The sequence below is a fragment of the Gavia stellata genome, chromosome 4 (assembly GCF_030936135.1).
Source record: "Gavia stellata isolate bGavSte3 chromosome 4, bGavSte3.hap2, whole genome shotgun sequence".
NCBI classification, from domain to species: Eukaryota; Metazoa; Chordata; class Aves; order Gaviiformes; family Gaviidae; genus Gavia; species Gavia stellata.
The window spans coordinates 15,249,455-15,268,780 of NC_082597.1; the positions used below are offsets into that span (position 1 = coordinate 15,249,455).

The 19,326-nt window shown below is 35.8% G+C and overlaps 1 protein-coding gene across 3 annotated transcripts in view; it reads left to right on the forward strand.

The window, feature by feature from the left end:
* The window catches only part of KMT2E (lysine methyltransferase 2E (inactive)), a 62,123-nt gene that overhangs the window by 33,166 nt on the left and 9,631 nt on the right, over positions 1 to 19,326 (forward strand). For all 3 annotated transcript variants that reach the window (XM_059816011.1, XM_059816013.1, XM_059816012.1), the window contains 14 exons: positions 996 to 1,168; positions 2,426 to 2,464; positions 4,100 to 4,312; positions 5,717 to 5,847; positions 6,449 to 6,566; positions 6,757 to 6,866; positions 8,513 to 8,774; positions 10,808 to 10,906; positions 12,767 to 12,931; positions 13,936 to 14,244; positions 16,099 to 16,353; positions 16,534 to 16,678; positions 17,436 to 17,689; positions 17,840 to 17,896. In XM_059816011.1, coding sequence (XP_059671994.1) covers positions 996 to 1,168; positions 2,426 to 2,464; positions 4,100 to 4,312; positions 5,717 to 5,847; positions 6,449 to 6,566; positions 6,757 to 6,866; positions 8,513 to 8,774; positions 10,808 to 10,906; positions 12,767 to 12,931; positions 13,936 to 14,244; positions 16,099 to 16,353; positions 16,534 to 16,678; positions 17,436 to 17,689; positions 17,840 to 17,896 — 2,330 coding nt within the window. The remainder of the gene's footprint in view (positions 1 to 995; positions 1,169 to 2,425; positions 2,465 to 4,099; positions 4,313 to 5,716; positions 5,848 to 6,448; positions 6,567 to 6,756; positions 6,867 to 8,512; positions 8,775 to 10,807; positions 10,907 to 12,766; positions 12,932 to 13,935; positions 14,245 to 16,098; positions 16,354 to 16,533; positions 16,679 to 17,435; positions 17,690 to 17,839; positions 17,897 to 19,326) is intronic.

Below are 19,326 nucleotides of genomic sequence, written 5' to 3' on the forward strand. Positions count from 1 at the left end.
TCCTTCTGAGCTCAGAAGGAATGTTTTCTCTGCTCTCATTAAGTATTTGTAAAGCATGCTTCTATGCAGTTTCAGAAAAAGTCTTGCATAGTGTGAGGTATATTTACTGAAGGCAGAATATTTGGAAAAGCTGCTAAAATCAAGAAGTCTGTACTGAGCACATGTGAACAGCAGTCTCCTCTCCGTGTGCACCATCTCTCTTCCAATCCGCCCCATATTTCACAGCCTTTCATCTTGACAGAACTAGGGTAATCCTGTTTCAGGTCCAGAAATGTATTTGTCTGACATACATGCTGATGTATGCTAAATTTCAGGCTTTGGCTTTTAGCCTTTGCAGGTACGCAGCACAAAGAAAAGATATGTGTCAGTTTGTTTGTGATCTTGTTTTAATGAGTAAAATAGACTTCCCTTTTCTTTTTCCTGAGTAGCAGAATGTTATTTTTAGGGGATTTTGAGGAGGTAAGGCTTTTGGCTAAATTGACATATTTACCCTGAAAAAGGCACTTGACACTGCAAATTGCAGCTGAAATAGTTGATTATGACTTACACATGACTGATTAATAGGGCCACACAAGAAATGCTGGGCAATCATTAATTTTAATCCCTTCTAGAATGCAGTCATCTGAGAGAATCCTAAAGCCGTATTACAAGTAAAAGCTATATATAAGTGAATGAGTTAACAAATAATATTTTTTACCATTTTTGTTCTGATTCTAATTTTGCTTATAATGGAATATGATAATATAATTCCATTCAAAGAATGGAATTAATCTGGTATCTTTTTCTTACCTGGCATTACAAACATCTGTTAATTACCAGCTTCTCATTGGTCATTCATTTTCATACTGTTGCAACTGTTAATGAATTTTGCATGTGAGTGCTTGAAGCGTTTGTCAGTACACGGGTTTTTTTTTTTTTAAAAGCAGGTGTAGAGTAACTAGTGAATGTTCTTTCTACAGTATCTGATTGTTTAGAGAATGTTCTTTGTTTTAAAGATGGGGATACCAGTGCAACAGAGAGTGGTGATGAGGTTCCTGTGGAATTGTATACTGCTTTTCAACATACACCAACTACAATTACTTTAACTGCTACAAGAGTTACAAAAGTCAATGATAAGAAAAGGAAAAAAAGTGGAGAGAAAGAACAGAACATAGCAAAATGTAAAAAAGTAAGTGAATGTAACTTCTCTTTTTATAACTCTGTGTTATAAATTATGGTGACGTGACATCTTTTACCAAGAGACACTGGTTTTAAAAATCAGGCTATTATTACTAGTAATATTTTACTATCTGGGTTTAGATTGAAATATAATACTCTGCAGTAAATGATACAGTCTTCTCTGCCTCTCTTCCTGCACCCCCCCCCCCCCCCAAGTTAATCTGTGCTAGCTATGAAAGTTCAATTTTATAATTGTGGCAGAATTTGTAAGGAATTGCATTTACCGGACCACTTGATGTAGTTAGAGGTGAGGCAGAACAGGCTTTGGATACCCAAAGAAGAATTCTGTCTTTGAAAGTCTTCAGTTGTGGTTAAGTTCAGAAATGTTTGCTGTTAGGTGTCCTGATGTGATTTCATGAACATTTATTTGAGTTGAAATTGTGTGGAAGTGTATGGTCAGAAAGTTAGCTTCCAAACTAGTTTGGTAAACGTGATATGGACATTATATTTTTTAGCTACAGGTGTAAACAATACAATATATGTGAATACAAATATAATACATGTGAAGAAAAGTACATGGAATTTCCTAAACTAACAAGTTCCTTTCTGCAGTTTGGTTTCACTGGCTTGGATGAGAATTTTGTCCTTTAAAACCAGAAGTCAGAATTAGTTACCAATATATTTTTGGAAATCTTGAGTAAAGTGTTTCCTTTTGAATGAACAGTTCTGAATATAAACTTAATACCACATATTCTTCTGTTATCTCCCAACATCATGTGAGATCATTTAAAAAATGAGATTTTGTTGTAGAAAAACAAACTTCTTTCAAAAGTTAACATTATAGGACATCTGTGACATCTGCTTCCCCCTCCCCTCTTTCCAGGAAGAGTGTAGTGAAGCATGTGGGCAATATACAGATTTACTTGATAAGTATGGGCTGTTCCATAAGTAACTCTTCAGTTACTTTGCCTTGAATTCTGAAATTCTAGAGACGTGTTGTAATACGGGAGAAGACTCAGGGTACCTTGACTACTAGTTCTGACATCCAGTATGAGCTTAGCTTGAAGTGCTGAATTGGTTTTTAAAATACATTTTGTGAGATGTTACCTGTTGCCTGCTTGAGATTTCAGCGTAGTTTTTTCTGTTGTCGTTGTCTTACATGTTTTACTGAGAATGGTCCACATGAAAAGCTGTTAATTCATTAATAAATTTTGAATTCCTTGAGAGATTTCATATTTCCTCCAAAGACTATGTAATTTTGTTTCAGGCATTTCGAGAAGGATCCAGGAAATCTTCACGAGTAAAGGTAATGTGATTTTGATTGGTTTTTGTTTTAAACCTTAATTGTACGACTTAAGTAATATGAAGCATCAAGAGTGCAATTGGGGCTGTACATTAAGCACTAAAATACTCTTGATAACTGATGTACTACATACGCATTATAGTAATTTTAAATTAAGGGATGAGCACTACATCTTTATCCTGCAAAGTTAACAGAAATAGTATACTGTAAATTTTTATTCTGAGAACATTTGGTTTTCAATAGCCAGTGGAGGAATTAGGGCTCATTTGTGCTATGCAAGGGAGTAAAGTTGAGTACAGACCTCATTTGAACTTAGTAGCTCCAGCTTTTCCTAGCTCTAAGCAGCAGAAGAATGAAATGGCTATATTGCATTTGAAAGCTAAACTAGCGGTTATGCTCTGTCATACCTCCATGTATTCATCTGGTGGGACTCTACTTACTAGTGTTGGCATAGTTTAAGGAATTGTGTTGGGGTGTCTGCTTTGTAAGATTGTGAGTGTTACAGCAGTCTTTAAATTTTCTGAGAGATAAAGCTATGCATGGTGTGAAAACTAGGTGTTTCCCATAGTTTGTTCATCCTTGGAATATATAAAAACAAGTGGGACACAGTTTACACTTCAGATGTATAAGATGTGACTTGCCAATAGTGAAGACAGAATTGGGGAAGAAAATCTATATTTTGTGCTTTTTTAATATGGTGTTTGTAGGGTTCCATTGTGTTTTTTCATGGTTTTCTTAGCATCAAACGTCTCTTAATGCTGTTTGTGTGTATGGTTTTCTTGAGGCACAGAAGACATGTAATCAGTAACAGGTAAATTGAATTGCTGAACTACTTGCTGTTTTATTAATGTTTAATAGTGTCTCTGCTCAGGTGGATAGAAAAGGGAGCGTTGGTTGGCTGCTGCTGTCCGTAAGGAGCATTGGTTGGCTGCAGCCTGGCTGCTGCTTGTGAGGTCTGGAGGTACAATGGCACTTTCTTTAAAAAGAATCTGAAGCACTGCAGAAGAAAATTGTTTAGTGAGGAACAGATAAGGGGAGAAAAATGATCTGTGCAAAGCCTGTAACAGTACAGTCACAACCTTAATGTAGTAGGTGTAGGATTACTGAAGTTTAGTAAGACATGAAGCAGAAAAAAGATACAGCATGACCCTTGAAAGGGGAAAATCAAATCTGTGCAGGAGCTGGAGTTCTTTATATTTGCATATGTTCACAAAAGTTGAGTAGAAAGGGAGATCTGACCCTCCAACTCCTGCGCTCGTAGATTAATGATGCAGTGCAGTTGTGGGAGGAAACAATGTCTGTCTCCCATTCTCATCCCACTAAAAGCTAGAATCCCTGTTGAAGGGGGAGTATGTTCCTGAGCTTGGGTGATACTTATGAAATGATAAAATTCATAAAAGGACAAATATAATGCTACTGAATTCAATTCAATGCTTTTAAGTAATGAAGGATTTTATACCGGACTTCCTAAAAAAAAAAAACAAACAAACCAAACCCAACAACAAAAAAGCCCCAACCCTTAAATCAATTGCCTTTCATTTTGCTTCTTGTTGTAGACTTACTTTTTATTTTTGTTGTAGACTTTTTATTTTAGTATCTTTTTCTTACCTTGTAATATCTGGTCACTTTAATTTTTAGGGCTCAGCTCCAGAGATTGATCCTACTGACAGTTCGAACTTTGGATGGGAAACTAAAATCAAGGCATGGATGGATCGTTATGAAGAAGCAAATAATAACCAGTACAGTGAGGGTGTCCAGAGGGAGGCACAAAAAATAGCTCTGAGATTAGGCAATGGAAATGACAAAAAAGAAGTCAGCACCAGCAGTCTGATTTTCAAACCTCCAGTAGAGGTAACGAGCTGTGCCATGTTGTGTTACTGCATGCTGGTTTTGTGCCATGACAAAGATACCAGTTTAGATGCCTTTTTTTTTTTTTTTTAAAAAAAGGGGACTTCACATTCATTTTTCTGTATCTTGTCTTGCCGGATCTAAGCATCAGAGTTTTAACAGCTTTCTCAGAATTTGTAATTGATTTTTATACATCCTGTATCACTCCTGGTTATGTTTACACTTGCATATCAGTTCTCATAAAAATAGCTAAGGTGTTAGTCTGAGCCTGAACACTGCATTGTTCTTAGACTGTCTTTTGTGGTAGACATAACGCAGTAAACTTTGCTGATGTTTCTCTGCTCTGTGAGGAATATCAGGAGTGGTTAGAGTAGATAGAAGCATTGAAGTTGGAATCTTTTTTTTTTTTCTGCTATGTGTATCAACATGTTAATTGTCCACATTTTTCCTAAGGTATGGTAGGTGTGCTGGATGTTTAGGTACTCACAATTTCAATTACTAGTTCATGAAGGATGTTTCTGATGGTAGGTGATATCTGATACTGATTTTTTTTTAACTCTTGAGATCCTGTAATTTCTAGTTTCTGAAGAAATGGTGCAGTGTCTTTTTCTTTCTGTCCTTAACATGAGCTACTTATCAGCTTAAAATCAGAGCCATGTAACAGACCTTAGCATTTTGTAGCAGAAATCTTGAGGAGTGGTTACTGTAGCAGATTAATGGAAGCATCTTTGCTTCTTTTCCTCAAAGACCATCATGGCATATGGGACACCCTCCTTAGAGGAATATCCCTGCTTACAGAGCCTTTTGCCTACATAGAGGCTACTTCCTTTTTGATTGGCGATGACAGTTATGAGAGGTGTGAGTTCACTAATTGTCAGGGTATGTATTGGTTTTTAATTAAAAGCCATCCTTCCATCTAAAGATATAAAAATAAATTTGGAAACTCTCTCAGCATTCTTTTTTTTTATTATTTTGTTATTTTCCTGTTCTGTTTTTCCTTGAATGAATCATGAATGTCCTTTTTATGTCTGCATGTTTTGTTTTGTTTGAAGAAATTGAAGCCTTTTGAAAGTGTTACACAAAATTATGCAGCAATTCATCCTAGTAGTGGTGAGAGTTAAGTGCACTAAGGGGTGTAGTACTTGAATTATGAGAACATGAGTATGTTGGTTTTCAGCCGTGTACTGGAGAACTAGGGCTAAAGCATTCCTTAAATCTAAATTCATAACTAGTTGCATTGGTAGGCGAACAAGACAGTTTGATCAAATCAGTCTGAGGTTTAATTACAAAAAGGAGGGTTTTTTAGTTCATATAGGATTGTTTAGTAGTTGTGAAAGTATAATCTGCTGTTAATAATGGAAAAATGGTAGAAAATGATACTTCATGAATTAACTTATGTCTTTATAGAGTTACGTGCAAAAAAACAAGAAAATTTTAAAAGCTGCCAAAGACTTGCCTCCTGATGCACTTATTATTGAATACAGAGGAAAGTTCATGCTGAGAGAACAATTTGAAGCTAATGGATATTTCTTTAAAAGGTTTGTTTTTTCCAAATGTTTTAATAAGGTAACTGTTAAAATACTGTTTTGCCAAACTCTTGCCTTAAGTACAAGTGGGTCTTAGTTACCAGCAGTGTCTTGCATTTTACTGTTGTCTGATTAAAAATAATTGCAGCTGGAATCAAGTCTCACCCATCTCTCCTGGATATCCTAACAGATCTGTTCAGGAGTTAGTTTCCTCTTTCTTTGTTCTTCCCTGGTTATAGGACTCTGCATTCTCAGTTGGGTAGTTGTGCACCTTAAACCACAGATTGGCAGGTTCTACCATCCTAAAATAATTCAGAAGGTAATGGCAAAGACGTTCTCTTTTGTGAGAGAAATAGATTTTTAAGTCCATCAGGCTAAGAACAGAATAGGACACAAGTCAGCTTGGGGCCATTTTACTGCCAGAATTCTCTAGTTGGTTAAGTTACTGAGCAATGCGTGACTGCTTCCTTCTTCCTGTGTCGTTCTCAGATTAACCCACAAATTTGGTGTATCGTGCCAAACATCATGTTACAAAGCTAACTAATGTGAAGAATAAGTGATATTTAGCATCTTAAAAAATGATAAAACTCTGGTTTTCTTGTATCGTTTTCAGGCCATACCCATTTGTTTTGTTTTATTCCAAATTCCATGGACTAGAAATGTGTGTTGATGCAAGGACTTTCGGAAATGAAGCTCGATTCATCAGGCGTTCATGTACACCAAATGCGGAGGTGAGCATATACATAAAGTTAAATTAGGTTTTATTTACTTAAAGTCCCCTTTTCCTTGAGTTTCCCAACTGATAATTTGAGCAATCCCTACAATTTCTGTACAGGTACTTTAAAAAAAAAAAACAAACAAAAAAAAACCCCCAAACCCAAAGTAATTCATGATAATATAATAATGTTCTCTTGAATATAGGTGAGGCATGTAATTGAAGATGGAACAATTCATCTTTACATTTACTCCATCCATAACATTCCAAAGGGAGCAGAGATTACTATAGCATTTGATTTTGATTATGGAAACTGGTAAGTATTTGAGCATGCTGTTCTAAAATATATCTAATGCTTATTAAGCTATGTTGAGATTCAGTGGCTTTGTTTTTATATCATTTACTTTCTTGCATGCTTTAATAACACAGGGCTCCTTAAGCACTGTATTTACTATGAACTGCGTGTATGGGCAGGGTTTCTTCTGTATTTTTATTACTGCATCTCTCTTCCTTATTTCAGTAATGTTGCAGTTACTTATAAATGATGTGGAAAAGATACAAACTTAAATGAATATGAATAAAGGTGTACTATGAAAAATCATTGTATATAGGTTTCCTGTAGTGCGGGGAGAGTAGAGGGAAGAAAATCTGGAACTATTTGGTAATGCCCTATTTATTTCAGAGTGCCTCTGTAGTATAATTTCAGGAAGACAGTGTCTGTGGAATTTAGGTATAAATTGTGTTTAGTATGTGATTAAGAACGTTCAAATACACTGAATGCTTAGTGGCTTAGACTCTATAGCCTATTACACATTTTCCTGAATATAACTGCTGCTCCTTTGATGAATTGGGGAAAGCTCTAATAAACTGTTGCCATTATCTGTAAGTGTGGTTTTGAAATGGTAAAGGAAATAAATGGTTGTTACATTCACATATGTAGGAACTGTTATTCAAACACCTCTTTGAAATCTGATGGCAAAATAAGGCCTCTGAGTGATATAATCTAGTAATGATTTCTCTTGGCTAGTAGGAAATGTTCTAGGGTCTAGGTACATTGCCCAGGAACACCTAGGCTAATACTAACCTTGGAAACTGAAGCATTGAAGAGCCTATTTCTGTATGTGCACTTGGTTGGGTCCAGAAGCAGTCCAACTGTTTCACGCTTTGCTACACCAAGGTAATATACTTTTCTGTGGTCTGCTCGTAAGTCAGCTTGGGTGCAGTGCTGTGCAGACATGCCGTCACTACTCCTGGACCTGAACTAGTTATGTCCATAGAGTATTACCTGTATTAATCAACTTGGGTTCAGACTAGCTCAAGATACCTTGCACTGTTAAGTGTTGGAGACGTACTCCTACATCCCTCACATGAAGACAACCTGAGAAATTGCCTGCTTGATAGGTTTTTTGGGTTTTGTTATCTATTCTTTCAAAAGTATGTAGTAGTTGTGTTCACTACCTGCAGCTGACAGCCTGTGTAAGTTGAATGTGTTTGAATAACAGTTCCTACTTACCAAGCGGAACTTAAAATTGTATAAAGTGACTCTTCAGTTCTTTCTAGTGTGCTCGTTCTATAAATTGTGTCTACTGTCTTTGCATAAAGCAAGAACTCTCTGCCTTCCATGCGTCTGTTAATTTCTTGAATGTGGTGGTGGTATTTCCACCCAGGATATACTCAGGTTTCAGCTGTCTTCCATCTTTTAAGCAAATACTAACCTTGAATTTAAAAGAATTCCATGTGGCAAACAGCCACGAATTCTGTTAACCAGTAGATGAGATTTTTGAATTATAGCAATATTGTATATCTTGGTGAAAACTTGAGTCAACTGCTTTTAATATGGTTGGTTTGCATCATAGCAGATGTTTAATGTGAAGTGTATCAGCTTGTGTGATTTAGCATTGAAAAGTCTCATTGCTGTACAGCCTAATCAAAATACACCTTCTTGCATTTAATTACTTTTAGTAAATACAAAGTGGATTGTGCTTGCCTCAAAGAAAATCCTGAATGTCCAGTTCTCCGACGTTCTGAGCCTACAGAAAACATCAATACTGGATATGAAACCAGAAGGAAAAAGGGAAAGAAAGAGAAAGATGTTTCAAGAGAAAAGGAGACTCAAAATCAGAACATCACATTGGACTGTGAAGGAGCAGCCACCAAAATGAAAATCGCAGATAATAAACAGAGGAAGCTCTCTCCCCTCAGGCTATCCATTTCTAATAATCAGGTATTGACACAAAGATGATGAGAAAGAAAAGCTTTTAAACACAAATACTCTCCAAAGGAGAGTCACTGAAAAGGGGTATGGAGATTTATAAAAAAATCATGATGGATAAGCTGTTCAGAATTTTTTATACTGATGTCAGTTTTCCTTAGTATTTGATTGTATTTAAAGATATGTTGGTTCCCATACCAGTTTTAATGACACGTTTTTTCTCTGAATTTCTTTGTGGGTCTTTAATATGAAAGCCTCATGTCATGCTTTCAGGAGCTCCCAGTCCATCCTGAAGTGTCTTTTGGTTAGTTGCGTAGTATTTTAAACATAGCAGTAAGTAGCCCTGCTCTTATAACAAATAAAACTTCAACTGAGAATATTAAGTGTCAGCTGCAGTTATGTGTTTAATAGAGCTTTACAGCTCTATTAAATAGAGTTTGGGGAGTGGGGAGGATGAAAGTGTGTTTTGAAGCTAAATACTGGTTAATAGGTGGATAGTATGGTAAAGCTACCTGGTAATATACCACGGTAGTCAATTTTCAATTAGTCTGTCTTTTAATATGTGGGTTCGAAAGAACTAGTGGGAGAGATCCATGAGATTAATTATTAACTTAGTTTTGCAGAGCAGCTATTAAAAATATTTAACATGAGCAGATGGTTACCTTAGTAACTATCTATCTTTTGTTTCTTTTTGTGTGTAGTAGTGACTTTTTTTTTTCCTTACATTATGGGTTTTGATGATTTAGGGGCAGAGAAAAAGGAGTTATTCTGGGAGGGAGCCATTTCCTAGTTCTTTTAACATCACTTAGGAGTGAAGGAAATAAGGTAAAAATGAACATATTGACCTCCAGTTTTCATAAGATGATCAAATTGTTCTGGAGTTGTAGTGGCTAAATAGCATAAAAGTGCTTGGAAGTCCAGAAGGCATGGCATGTGACTTACAAATTGTGATCTACAGTGAGGCAACATTTAAACTTTCTCATCTTAAGTGATTTTTTTAATTTTTTTTTGTTTGGGTTTTGTTTTTAACAAGTGATAACTGGTATTTGGAACCTTCTCCTGAGCTTTTAATGTAATATACTGTGCTTATATTATATAAACAGTCACAGGAGAATTCGTATTGTTTTTCAAAACTGAACTTAAAACAGTAGGAATTGTGAGAAGAATAAAGCTGTTAAAATGTATATCTAAGCATAGAAGTCAGTCACTTAATAGCTTTTTTCCTCTGGGGTAAAATATATAATGCTAAGGTAAAGAAAGCATATGGGAAAATGTAGTTTTAAGACAGATGTTAAAAAAAACTTTGTCTAGTCCTTTATGTAAAAGTGAAATTGCATATAGCAGTGGTGAACACTTAACTCTTTTGGAAGTTACTGTTTCACAGTTGTTGGTTTTTTTCCGAAACAGAACCCTATTATTAGTTAGCTAACTCTTGTGTTTCCTTATGGTATGGCACTGTCATTAGATTCTATAGTGAGAGTTTAAATGGAAAACATGACTTTAATAGAATACACTTTTGAGCTGAGAAGAACTTCTATGTAATTGTTTGTTAACATCTCCTTTGACATTCATTCTATTTCACTAAAACGAATGCTTTTTTTTTAATGGGTGTGTTATGTAACACTCCTAATTTTGTAACTGATACAAAGTGGCTAGATCAGTGGCCAGTGTTAGTGCCCAAAAGTTTCTATTGGTTTGGAGGTTTCATTTTGATTTTTTTTTTTTTTTTTTTTTTTTTGTTGGTGGGGTGGAGGAGTGGGAATGGAACCCCAAAATTTCAGTAAGATCAGTATGCTAAAGAAAAAAGATACAGATGTGTCTAAGCTCAGAATGGAAAAGATCTAGTCAGGTGATTGTATTTACAGGTTTATACAATGGTACAAGTGTGGTTATTAGGGGGGGTTTACTTTTTTTTTTGTTGTGATCTATTGGCTTGGTTCCTTTTGATGTAGTGATCTGAGGATCTTAGTTCTCTGTAGCTTTTAGTTTTCCCTAGTTTGCAAGAGTAGTAGAGCTTCTGTAAAGCAGTCATTTCCATCTTTCAGGAGCCAGATTTTATTGATGATATAGAAGAAAAAACTCCCATTAGCAATGAAGTAGAAATGGAATCAGAGGAGCAGATTGCAGAAAGGAAAAGGAAGATGGTAAGTTGGGAAGCAAGTAGCTGCCTAAAGTTGTCACTAAGGCTTAGTGACACCTGCTCTTCCCATGCTAATTGCTGCCTTTTTGTAGGCTTGCAGAATCTGAGTATATATGAAGTCAGATCCTTACATGAACTTCTACTTAAAATGCTTTGAGAGCATTTCATTTGGCTTGAGCATTGCTTTCTGACAAAAACCTGCTTTTGTCTTCAAATGTATATAATTTTTTTGATTGCCTTTAAAAAAGACATTGTAGAAATCATGTAGATTTTATTTTCTTCGCTCTCATTGCATGTTAATTGTAATAGCCATTTTTATAGATTGTATTGGGAGTCAGAATTTCTGCCTGACTAATTATTTTTTGAGTTCCCAACGTCTAAAGCCTCAGAAATCCTAATTTTCAGAGGTTGGTAGAACAGTGTTACAAAAACTGGCATTTTAAAATGTGCTTTTTTTGTTAGGCATTCAAAATGTGAGATACTTGAAATTACTAGTTAAATCAAAATCTTGGCCAAGTTGTATAATGAAATACTAATATTTGGAATTTTCATTTTATTGTTCGTGCTCACAGAACTTATGACAAGTGATGTTCAAGGTGGCACCAAAACTGTCTATATCTGCCCAGACCTTAAAAAAATAAAGGGGGATGGGGTATACATACCTTTTGGTCAGTATTTCCTACAAATCTGTCAGTAGGAAAATTAATGAGACTTGTGTTTATTAGACATCAGAAAGCAATATCTGCTCAAGTAAAAAGTATATTTTAATTCGAAATCTGAAGAATGACAGCATGAGCTCCAGTATTAACATACAAGTGTCTTGTCATGCTTTTGAGGAATGATTCTCATCAAACACTTTGGATGTATTGGTTTTGCTCTAGAGAATGTGCTGGCCTGTTGGGGTTTTTTTGGCATTTTACCTTTGTATATTCTTACTAAAGCAAAGCTCTCTTTGAAACTTAACTACTACAGCAACTCTGCTGTAACTAAAGATGTAATTATTACTCTAGCTCCATTATGAGGATTGCAAATAACTGCAAGTTTGCCTGTATTTTACCAAGCAGAGGCAGGTTCAGGGGCAAAACAAAATTAGGTTACTCATTCACTCATGAGCAATATATTTGCACGTATTCTTTCTTTGATATAAACACATTGTTGCTATCAATGCACTGTTGAGCTGCAGGCATTTATAAAAAAAACCAGTGTAATAGAAGCCCCCAATTCTGTCACCTGTGCACTGTCATAAGCAGAGCTCTGTGCAGATGAAGGAATCTGCCTCTTGACAGTACTAGGACCTGAATTAGAGATAGACAGAAAATTTAGCTTCCTAATGTTACCCTGTTTTGAAATAGTGATTCTTGGATGTTGATTGTATGGTTTGATGTAGTTTGTGACACTTGGAAAATTGTGTCAGAGGGTAATGGAGCTTTCTGTTGTTGTTTCATACATGTGTTAGTATTTCATGTCTTTCTGGTCATTTGTGTTTCATTGTTTTTTAAATACTACCCATGCAAGCAAGTGGCTCAGAGCTATGTATTCTTTTTATGCTTATAGGCCAGTAATTTGCTAGTAAATTACTATTTTTAGCAAGTTCTTAAATCCAGAGCAGGACTCTTTTCTTGTTTGTCAGGGTTGGTATAAATGCAAGCCTTTCTGAAGAAGTCTGTAATAATTGCAGTCATTGTAACATCTACCATTCCTCTGAGCTTCTGCTGAAATTGATCTCCATACATACAATGTCAACATACAGTAAACATGTTCTGAAGTACTTAAAAAAAAAAAAAAAAGTAGTATTTATTTACGTATTTACATAGGCAAAAGATTATGACTGAAACTTCATCATGATTATTATTAAATCCATCAGACAAGAGAAGAACGGAAAATGGAAGCTATCCTGCAAGCTTTTGCCAGACTAGAAAAAAGAGAAAAAAGAAGAGAACAGGCTTTGGAAAGAATCAGCACAGCAAAAACTGAGGTTAAATCAGAATGCAAGGAAGCACAGATTCTCAATGACACTGAATTTGTTCAGGTAGTTATCTTGAACTTTATTTTAAAGCTGGATTTTCACATGGCATATTTTACTGGTTTGGATGTCAAGCTGCACTTTAAGATGTATGAAATACTTTTTCCTCTGAACTCAAATGTATTTGACCAAAATCTGTCTAGTTCTTTGACATTATATTACGTTAGCTTCTGATTTTTTTTTTCAAGAAAATATGTATAGAATTCGTTTATAAGGAATTTCATTTACATTTGTTTAGACAAATGTGCACACACACACCAGCTGTATGAATTTGAAGTCTGAATGTGAAGTTCAGGATGGGAGGTGTTTACTGATGCTGACTTTAGCCACAGGAGGTGGCTTTCCTTAGGCACCCTCTATAACCAGTGGAGAACAACTTGCTTCTTCAGTGGGTTGTTCAGGAACAGATTATAATCCTTTCTTTTCTTTTAAAGGAAAGGAATTATTAAGGCATAGTTTGTTCTGAGTTCTTGCAGATGATACTTAATGTTTCATAAACAATTTTTTACTCTGTTGTTGCTGGATGCTTCTTACCTTGCAAATACTCCTACAAATTCTCAGTTCGGGTTGCTTCCCTGGATAATTTCTGTCAGCATGCTGTTAAGTACCTTTTGTGACAATGCTAAACACTTAGTAAACTATAAATTACCAAAAGGATATTGGACTGAAAGACATCATGATGTAAGCAGCTGATTTGTAGCTTATGGATGAATGAACGTGGTATGGCAGTTCTTACATCTGTGGTGATCTGACCAGTGACTGTTGTGTGTGTGTGAATACACTGCCAGTGATACAATAGGTGCTTGGGAGGAAAATACAGGAAATCTTGTGGTTTGCCATGAAGAAGGATAGAAATATTGTCTCGGAAGTATTTTAGTTCTGACAACAAAAATGAGAATAGAAGCTTTTTGGATCTGTAAAGGAAGGGCAGATTGACATCTTGTTTTAACAAAGAGACATAGTTTTAGACGTATGTGGGATCTGTTTACTAGAATTTTCTGTTGTACCAGGAACCAGCAAAAGAAGAAACTGCCACCAAGCCTACCCCAGCCAAAGTTAATAGAGCTAAACAGAGAAAAAGCTTCTCACGGAGTAGAACTCACATTGGACAGCAACGTAGACGACACAGAACTGTCAGCATGTGTTCTGATATCCAGCCATCTTCTCCTGACGTGGAAGTAACTTCACAGCATAATGAAACTGAGAATGCTGCACTGGTAGCTGAGCCTGAAACAGAAACTGTTGTTACAGAAATGGTTACTGAAACGGAAGCTCCAGCACTTAATAAATGCCCTACTAAGTATCCTAAAACAAAGAAGGTATGTCTCTTAAGGAATGGGAAGAAGAGGATGGACTTTTAACAGAGTTTTAAAAAATTTTAGGCTGCTGCATCAGTATGCAACTATATATATTTAAAAATATGTTGACTCATTTATTTAAAAATCACCATTACATAGCCACTCACTGGTAAATTAAGAGATTAAAAAAGGTATGTGTAACGTCCATTGGTAGAAGTTACTCTGGATTTTAAAGAGACTTCCAAAGTATATCTTTTAGAACAGTTTTGGAACAGATGTTTTCTAAGGGAGGTACTTATTAAATTGGCTGAAATAATATACATAATCAAAACATAATTGAAACTGTTAATTTAAAAGGAAATAAAAGTTGCCTTTCCTTCCTTTGCTCATCATATGCTTTAGAAGGTATTTTAATGGTAGCAAACAGAGTATCTCAAAAGAAATCATTAACTTCTAGCGTTTCTGAGATGTCTGTTCTGAAGTGAATGGATTTAAGCACTCAAAATTGATGTGCATGTTTGGAGGGAAGATTCTTTACACTCTTCAGTGCTTTGTTTTTAATTTTTTATTGGACTGCATTGCAAAAAGCTTGAAGCAACGCCACAATACTTAAAGACACTTGAAAAAATCTTAAATCTGTAAGTGTGAATAAAGCAGAAAAGACTGCATTAAAAAGTGACTTTTCAGCATGCTTTACAAGTTCTGAAAATGTTATTCAGTGGAGAGGAACGGGAAGGAAGTCATACGTTGAAACTTCTTGTCAAATGAACAGTAACAATTTCAGATGGTTTTATCTTAAATCCCCAAACATACTTAACTTTAATTTTTTTCCAAAGGCACCTGAGTCATCTCACCGCTGCTTATTGCATCACTGTTAAATTTTTGTCAGAGGGGAGACTAGAATCTTTCTTCCTTTTTTGTGTGTTGCATAGCAAAAAAGAAGGAAGATGCCTGAGAAGTCTGAACATTACTGCACTTTTTGCTGTTTCATAGTATTAAGGATAAATGTCTGTGAAATGTCTCATTGTATTGTACCCAGTGTACCCTACGTAAGGAGAAAGTCCTGCTTTTAAAAATGAATTAATAAATAGGTTTGTAAAAGACAAGCAACTTAAAATTCAATATATTATGATAATCTGTGTTACAGTCTTAATATCATATTAGTAATATTTAATGTGCTATTTTTGCACGTCTTTAACTTTGAACCATTGTAAAATTTAGGAGGTTAGTTTTTCTGTTAATAAGAACTAAAATCCAGTGGTACGTTTTTCAAAAACACTGAACTAGCTAGCAAAGAATACCCTTTTTTGACAAGTGTGCCATAGTAAATGTGTTGTAATTTAATACAACTACAATAATGAAGAATGTTCAAGCCGTCTGCCTGACACGTTGTCTGAAGCACGGTCCTGACAGTATGGAAATCTGATGAAGAATTTACTTAACTTTGTGCTGTTAATGTTACTATTGCCCCTCAGCTTAGGTACTCAGGCACAAACCTAAAATTTGTCTTGGAATTCTGTTACTAAATTCACATTGTAAGTACAGTTGATCTGGGCACTTGTATAGTACGTTCAGTGAGAATTAAATACGAAAGAACTAAATGTTAGTTTACAAAAAAACCCCAACAAAACCAAAACCCCCAAAACTTTGGTATGTAGAGCAAGTCTATACTGATTCCTTCTGCTGTCCCTGTTATTTTACTAAAATTGTCCTCATTCTTGCCGTGTGTGTTGGTTTTTTTTAAACTTGCAGCCTGGAAACTAGCTGTTTTCTGGTTTGTGTAACAGTTGACTAGGTGAACAATTAGACTAAATTTCTAAAAGTCACTGACAAAAACACTCACAAAACACTAACGTTTTCTCTCTCTCTGTTTAGCACTTGGTCAGTGAATGGTTAAGTGAGAAGAGTGATAAAACAGGGAAGCCTACAGACAGTGTATCAGAAAGGCCTCTACGCATAACTACCGACCCTGAAGTTCTGGCTACTCAACTGAATTCTTTACCAGGTCTCACTTACAGTCCACATGTGTATTCAACTCCAAAGCACTATATTCGTTTTACTTCACCATTCCTTTCAGAAAAGAGGAGGAAAAAAGAACCTGTGGAAAACATTACTGGCTCTTGTAAGAAGGTAATGCTTCTTTTCATTATGGCTCCCCATCCCATATTAATTAAAAATAAGCCTTTATTTGCTAGCACGAATTCAGGCAGAAAAAAGCTGGTTGGCAAACCAGTTCTGTCATGTGTAAGGTGTTTTGAAACATTTAGCATTAAACTGTTAAGTCACTGATTTGAACTTGTTTTATTACAGCGTTGGTTGAAGCAGGCTTTGGAAGAAGAAAATTCGACAATGATTGATAGATTTAATTCACCATCGCAAGAGAGATCTAGAAGTCCAGCCATCAATGGTGAAAATAAAAGTCTTTTGTTACTGAATGACAGCTGTTCCTTAACAGGTGAAGCTTTTACTAATACGGTACATAAGAGCTATGCCAAAGTAGTTAAATGTGGAGGACCGTGGTTTTTAAAGTGATGAGTTAATGAAAATGCCAGGGTTATTTGCACTGTTTCCTGATACTTACTTTGAAGGAAATGCTTAGTTGCATAGTGGTTGGGATTTTTTTCCCCCTTTAATGTATAATTGATACTAGATAAGTAACCACCGTATTTCATAGGGTTTCCAGTCAGCAAAAGACTAATGTTTTTGACTAAGAGTATATTAAGAGGTTAGATTATAAATTCATTTTCCATGCTGTTTTATTCAGAATTCCTTTTAAATTCATTGGGCCTATGTTGCGCACAGGGGAAAAGCTGTGTGTAGTCTTGTAGGCATAATACAACATGGGAACATGCTAAAAACTAAACACTTCCGTAAGGATATGGAGCATCTCCTATGATTCCTGTGTATAGTCTGGAACTTTGAATTTCCACTTTCCAGCTGAACAGTCTTAAAAATGCATAGAAGTTGACGTTCCCTTTTCTGGAAACGTAAACAGTGCTTCCCATCATCCTAGCACACGAATTTCAGTTACTGATCTATCTGTAGGGTGTTAAGAGTTCGTCTTTCAGGAAGCTTGCCCTTAAGAGATTTTTGTAATCTTACTAATTTTTTAATGTGGAGTTCATAATTTCATTACATGAAGTACTTGAACAACTGTAAGTGATTACTATACCTAGATCTCTTCTAGCTTTTTTCCTAATTTTAACACACAGATCTGACGACACCACTAAAAAAACGAAGACTGTATCAGCTGTTAGAGTCTGCATTCTCAGAAACCTCCACACCTACTCCTTCTCCATATGCCACACCAACTCATACTGACATCACTGCCTCCGAGCCATCGTTGTTTGCTACTCCTCCTAGGGTAAAAACAGAAGATGAAGCTTGTAGAAATGGTTACAAACCCATATATTCACCAGTTACTCCTGTAACTCCATGTATACATGGAAATACCATGCACTTTGAGGTGAGATTTGTAACAAATTTAATTGTGTTCAGAGAATGTGTTTACACATTCTAGTGTAAAGCAGTATTTGTACTCCTCCTACAAGGAGGTGTTTTATGTTTCTCCAGGCTAAAAAGGAAATTGACTTGCAGTTTCTTCTTATTTATTTAGAATATTTCCTCACCTGACAGTTCCCCAGAAATAAAAAGGCGAGCTTACAGTCAAGAGGTAAGGATATTTGCCAAAAACTGCAAATGGTGTCTTGATTTCACCTTTATGGCTGTGCTGTTCTCAGTGAGTGTTTTTCACCAGCCATTGCAAGTTTCCTGGAATGTAAAGGATGACTTCTCTACAGGTTTTATTTGCTTATTATTTTGTATTTCCACTTTACCTATTTCATTTTCTATTTTAAACTGGTATCTCTCTCCTCTTTTTCTATATTGCTTAAAAAACCTGATGGCTGTCATGGAAAGGAGTAACTGCTGCAATTTATAGATCAGAAAAGAACAACACCACTTGTGCTTTTCAGGCTGTAGTTAGGTTTCAGTTAACATTTCTCCTTGTTACCAGCATCTCTTAATTGTTTCTGTTGAGCCTTATGCTCAGAGAGCACAGCAGATATGTAATAAATGGGTTTAGGTGGATTAGTTCAGGAACAGCAAGTGCTGTTGGAACGTGCCCTGGTACTCCCAGCCTGGGGGTGGATGTGTTCTGCTGTGGGGCTGAGGCCAGTGGCCGGGCCACTCGAGGACAGTGAAGCATGAGAACTCCCATGGGGACCCTTTGGCCCAGCGCAGGAGAGTGAGGAAATGTTCCACAGCAATGTGGAGCTCGAACTTGGTGTGATAACTACACAATTTATGTAAAGGTGTTGAACCGTAAACTTAATGGCACTTAAAAGGAAGAGGTAAAAATAAGTAACAAAAAGATTTAGCGGGTTATACTAATGGAGACTTTCACTTCTTCCGGTGAGTCATGTAAATGAATGATCTAAATACTCTCCCCTGGGAGTTAAGCACATATGTATAATTTTTTAGGTCAAAATCTTAATAAATGCTGAAATACACAAAATTTTTCATACAGTTACAGCTGTCAACTGAATTTAACAATTACTTCTAAACTACTGTAATTGTGTATTTTAATGGTTGTCCGACTTGGGGTTTTACTTAGGAACTTTTGCTTTGTAATAGAAATAATTTAAAAAGGATTCATGAAGACTTAAAAACATGCTGGTTTAGAAAATCTACTTCCAGCCATTGATATATGCTGGGTTTTTCATGATCAATACAGTTAAGAAGTACAAAAATAAAAAAATCTTTTTTCCTTCTACAGCATACTGGTTTTAATATTGTCTCAAAATTTGAAAGTGTCTCAGAAAAGGTTTTCCTTTTGGTCCCCCCCTTTTTTTTTCTTCTTGAAAGAAATGTTTCAACACTGAGGATCCCTTTTATGTTGAATTGAAGCAAGTGCTTTGTAACTTCCTGGCCAGGGACTTGATCCTGTTGAAGCTCCTCCCCTTCCTCTGCCAGTCATAAATAAAACCTTGCATTTGAAGTTTATTCTGACTTCGGTTAATGTGCATTTTATTAAAATGCTTTTACCTAATACATGGCAGTAGTAGAAATAAGTGTCTGGCTGTAGAACTGTTTCTTAAAAAT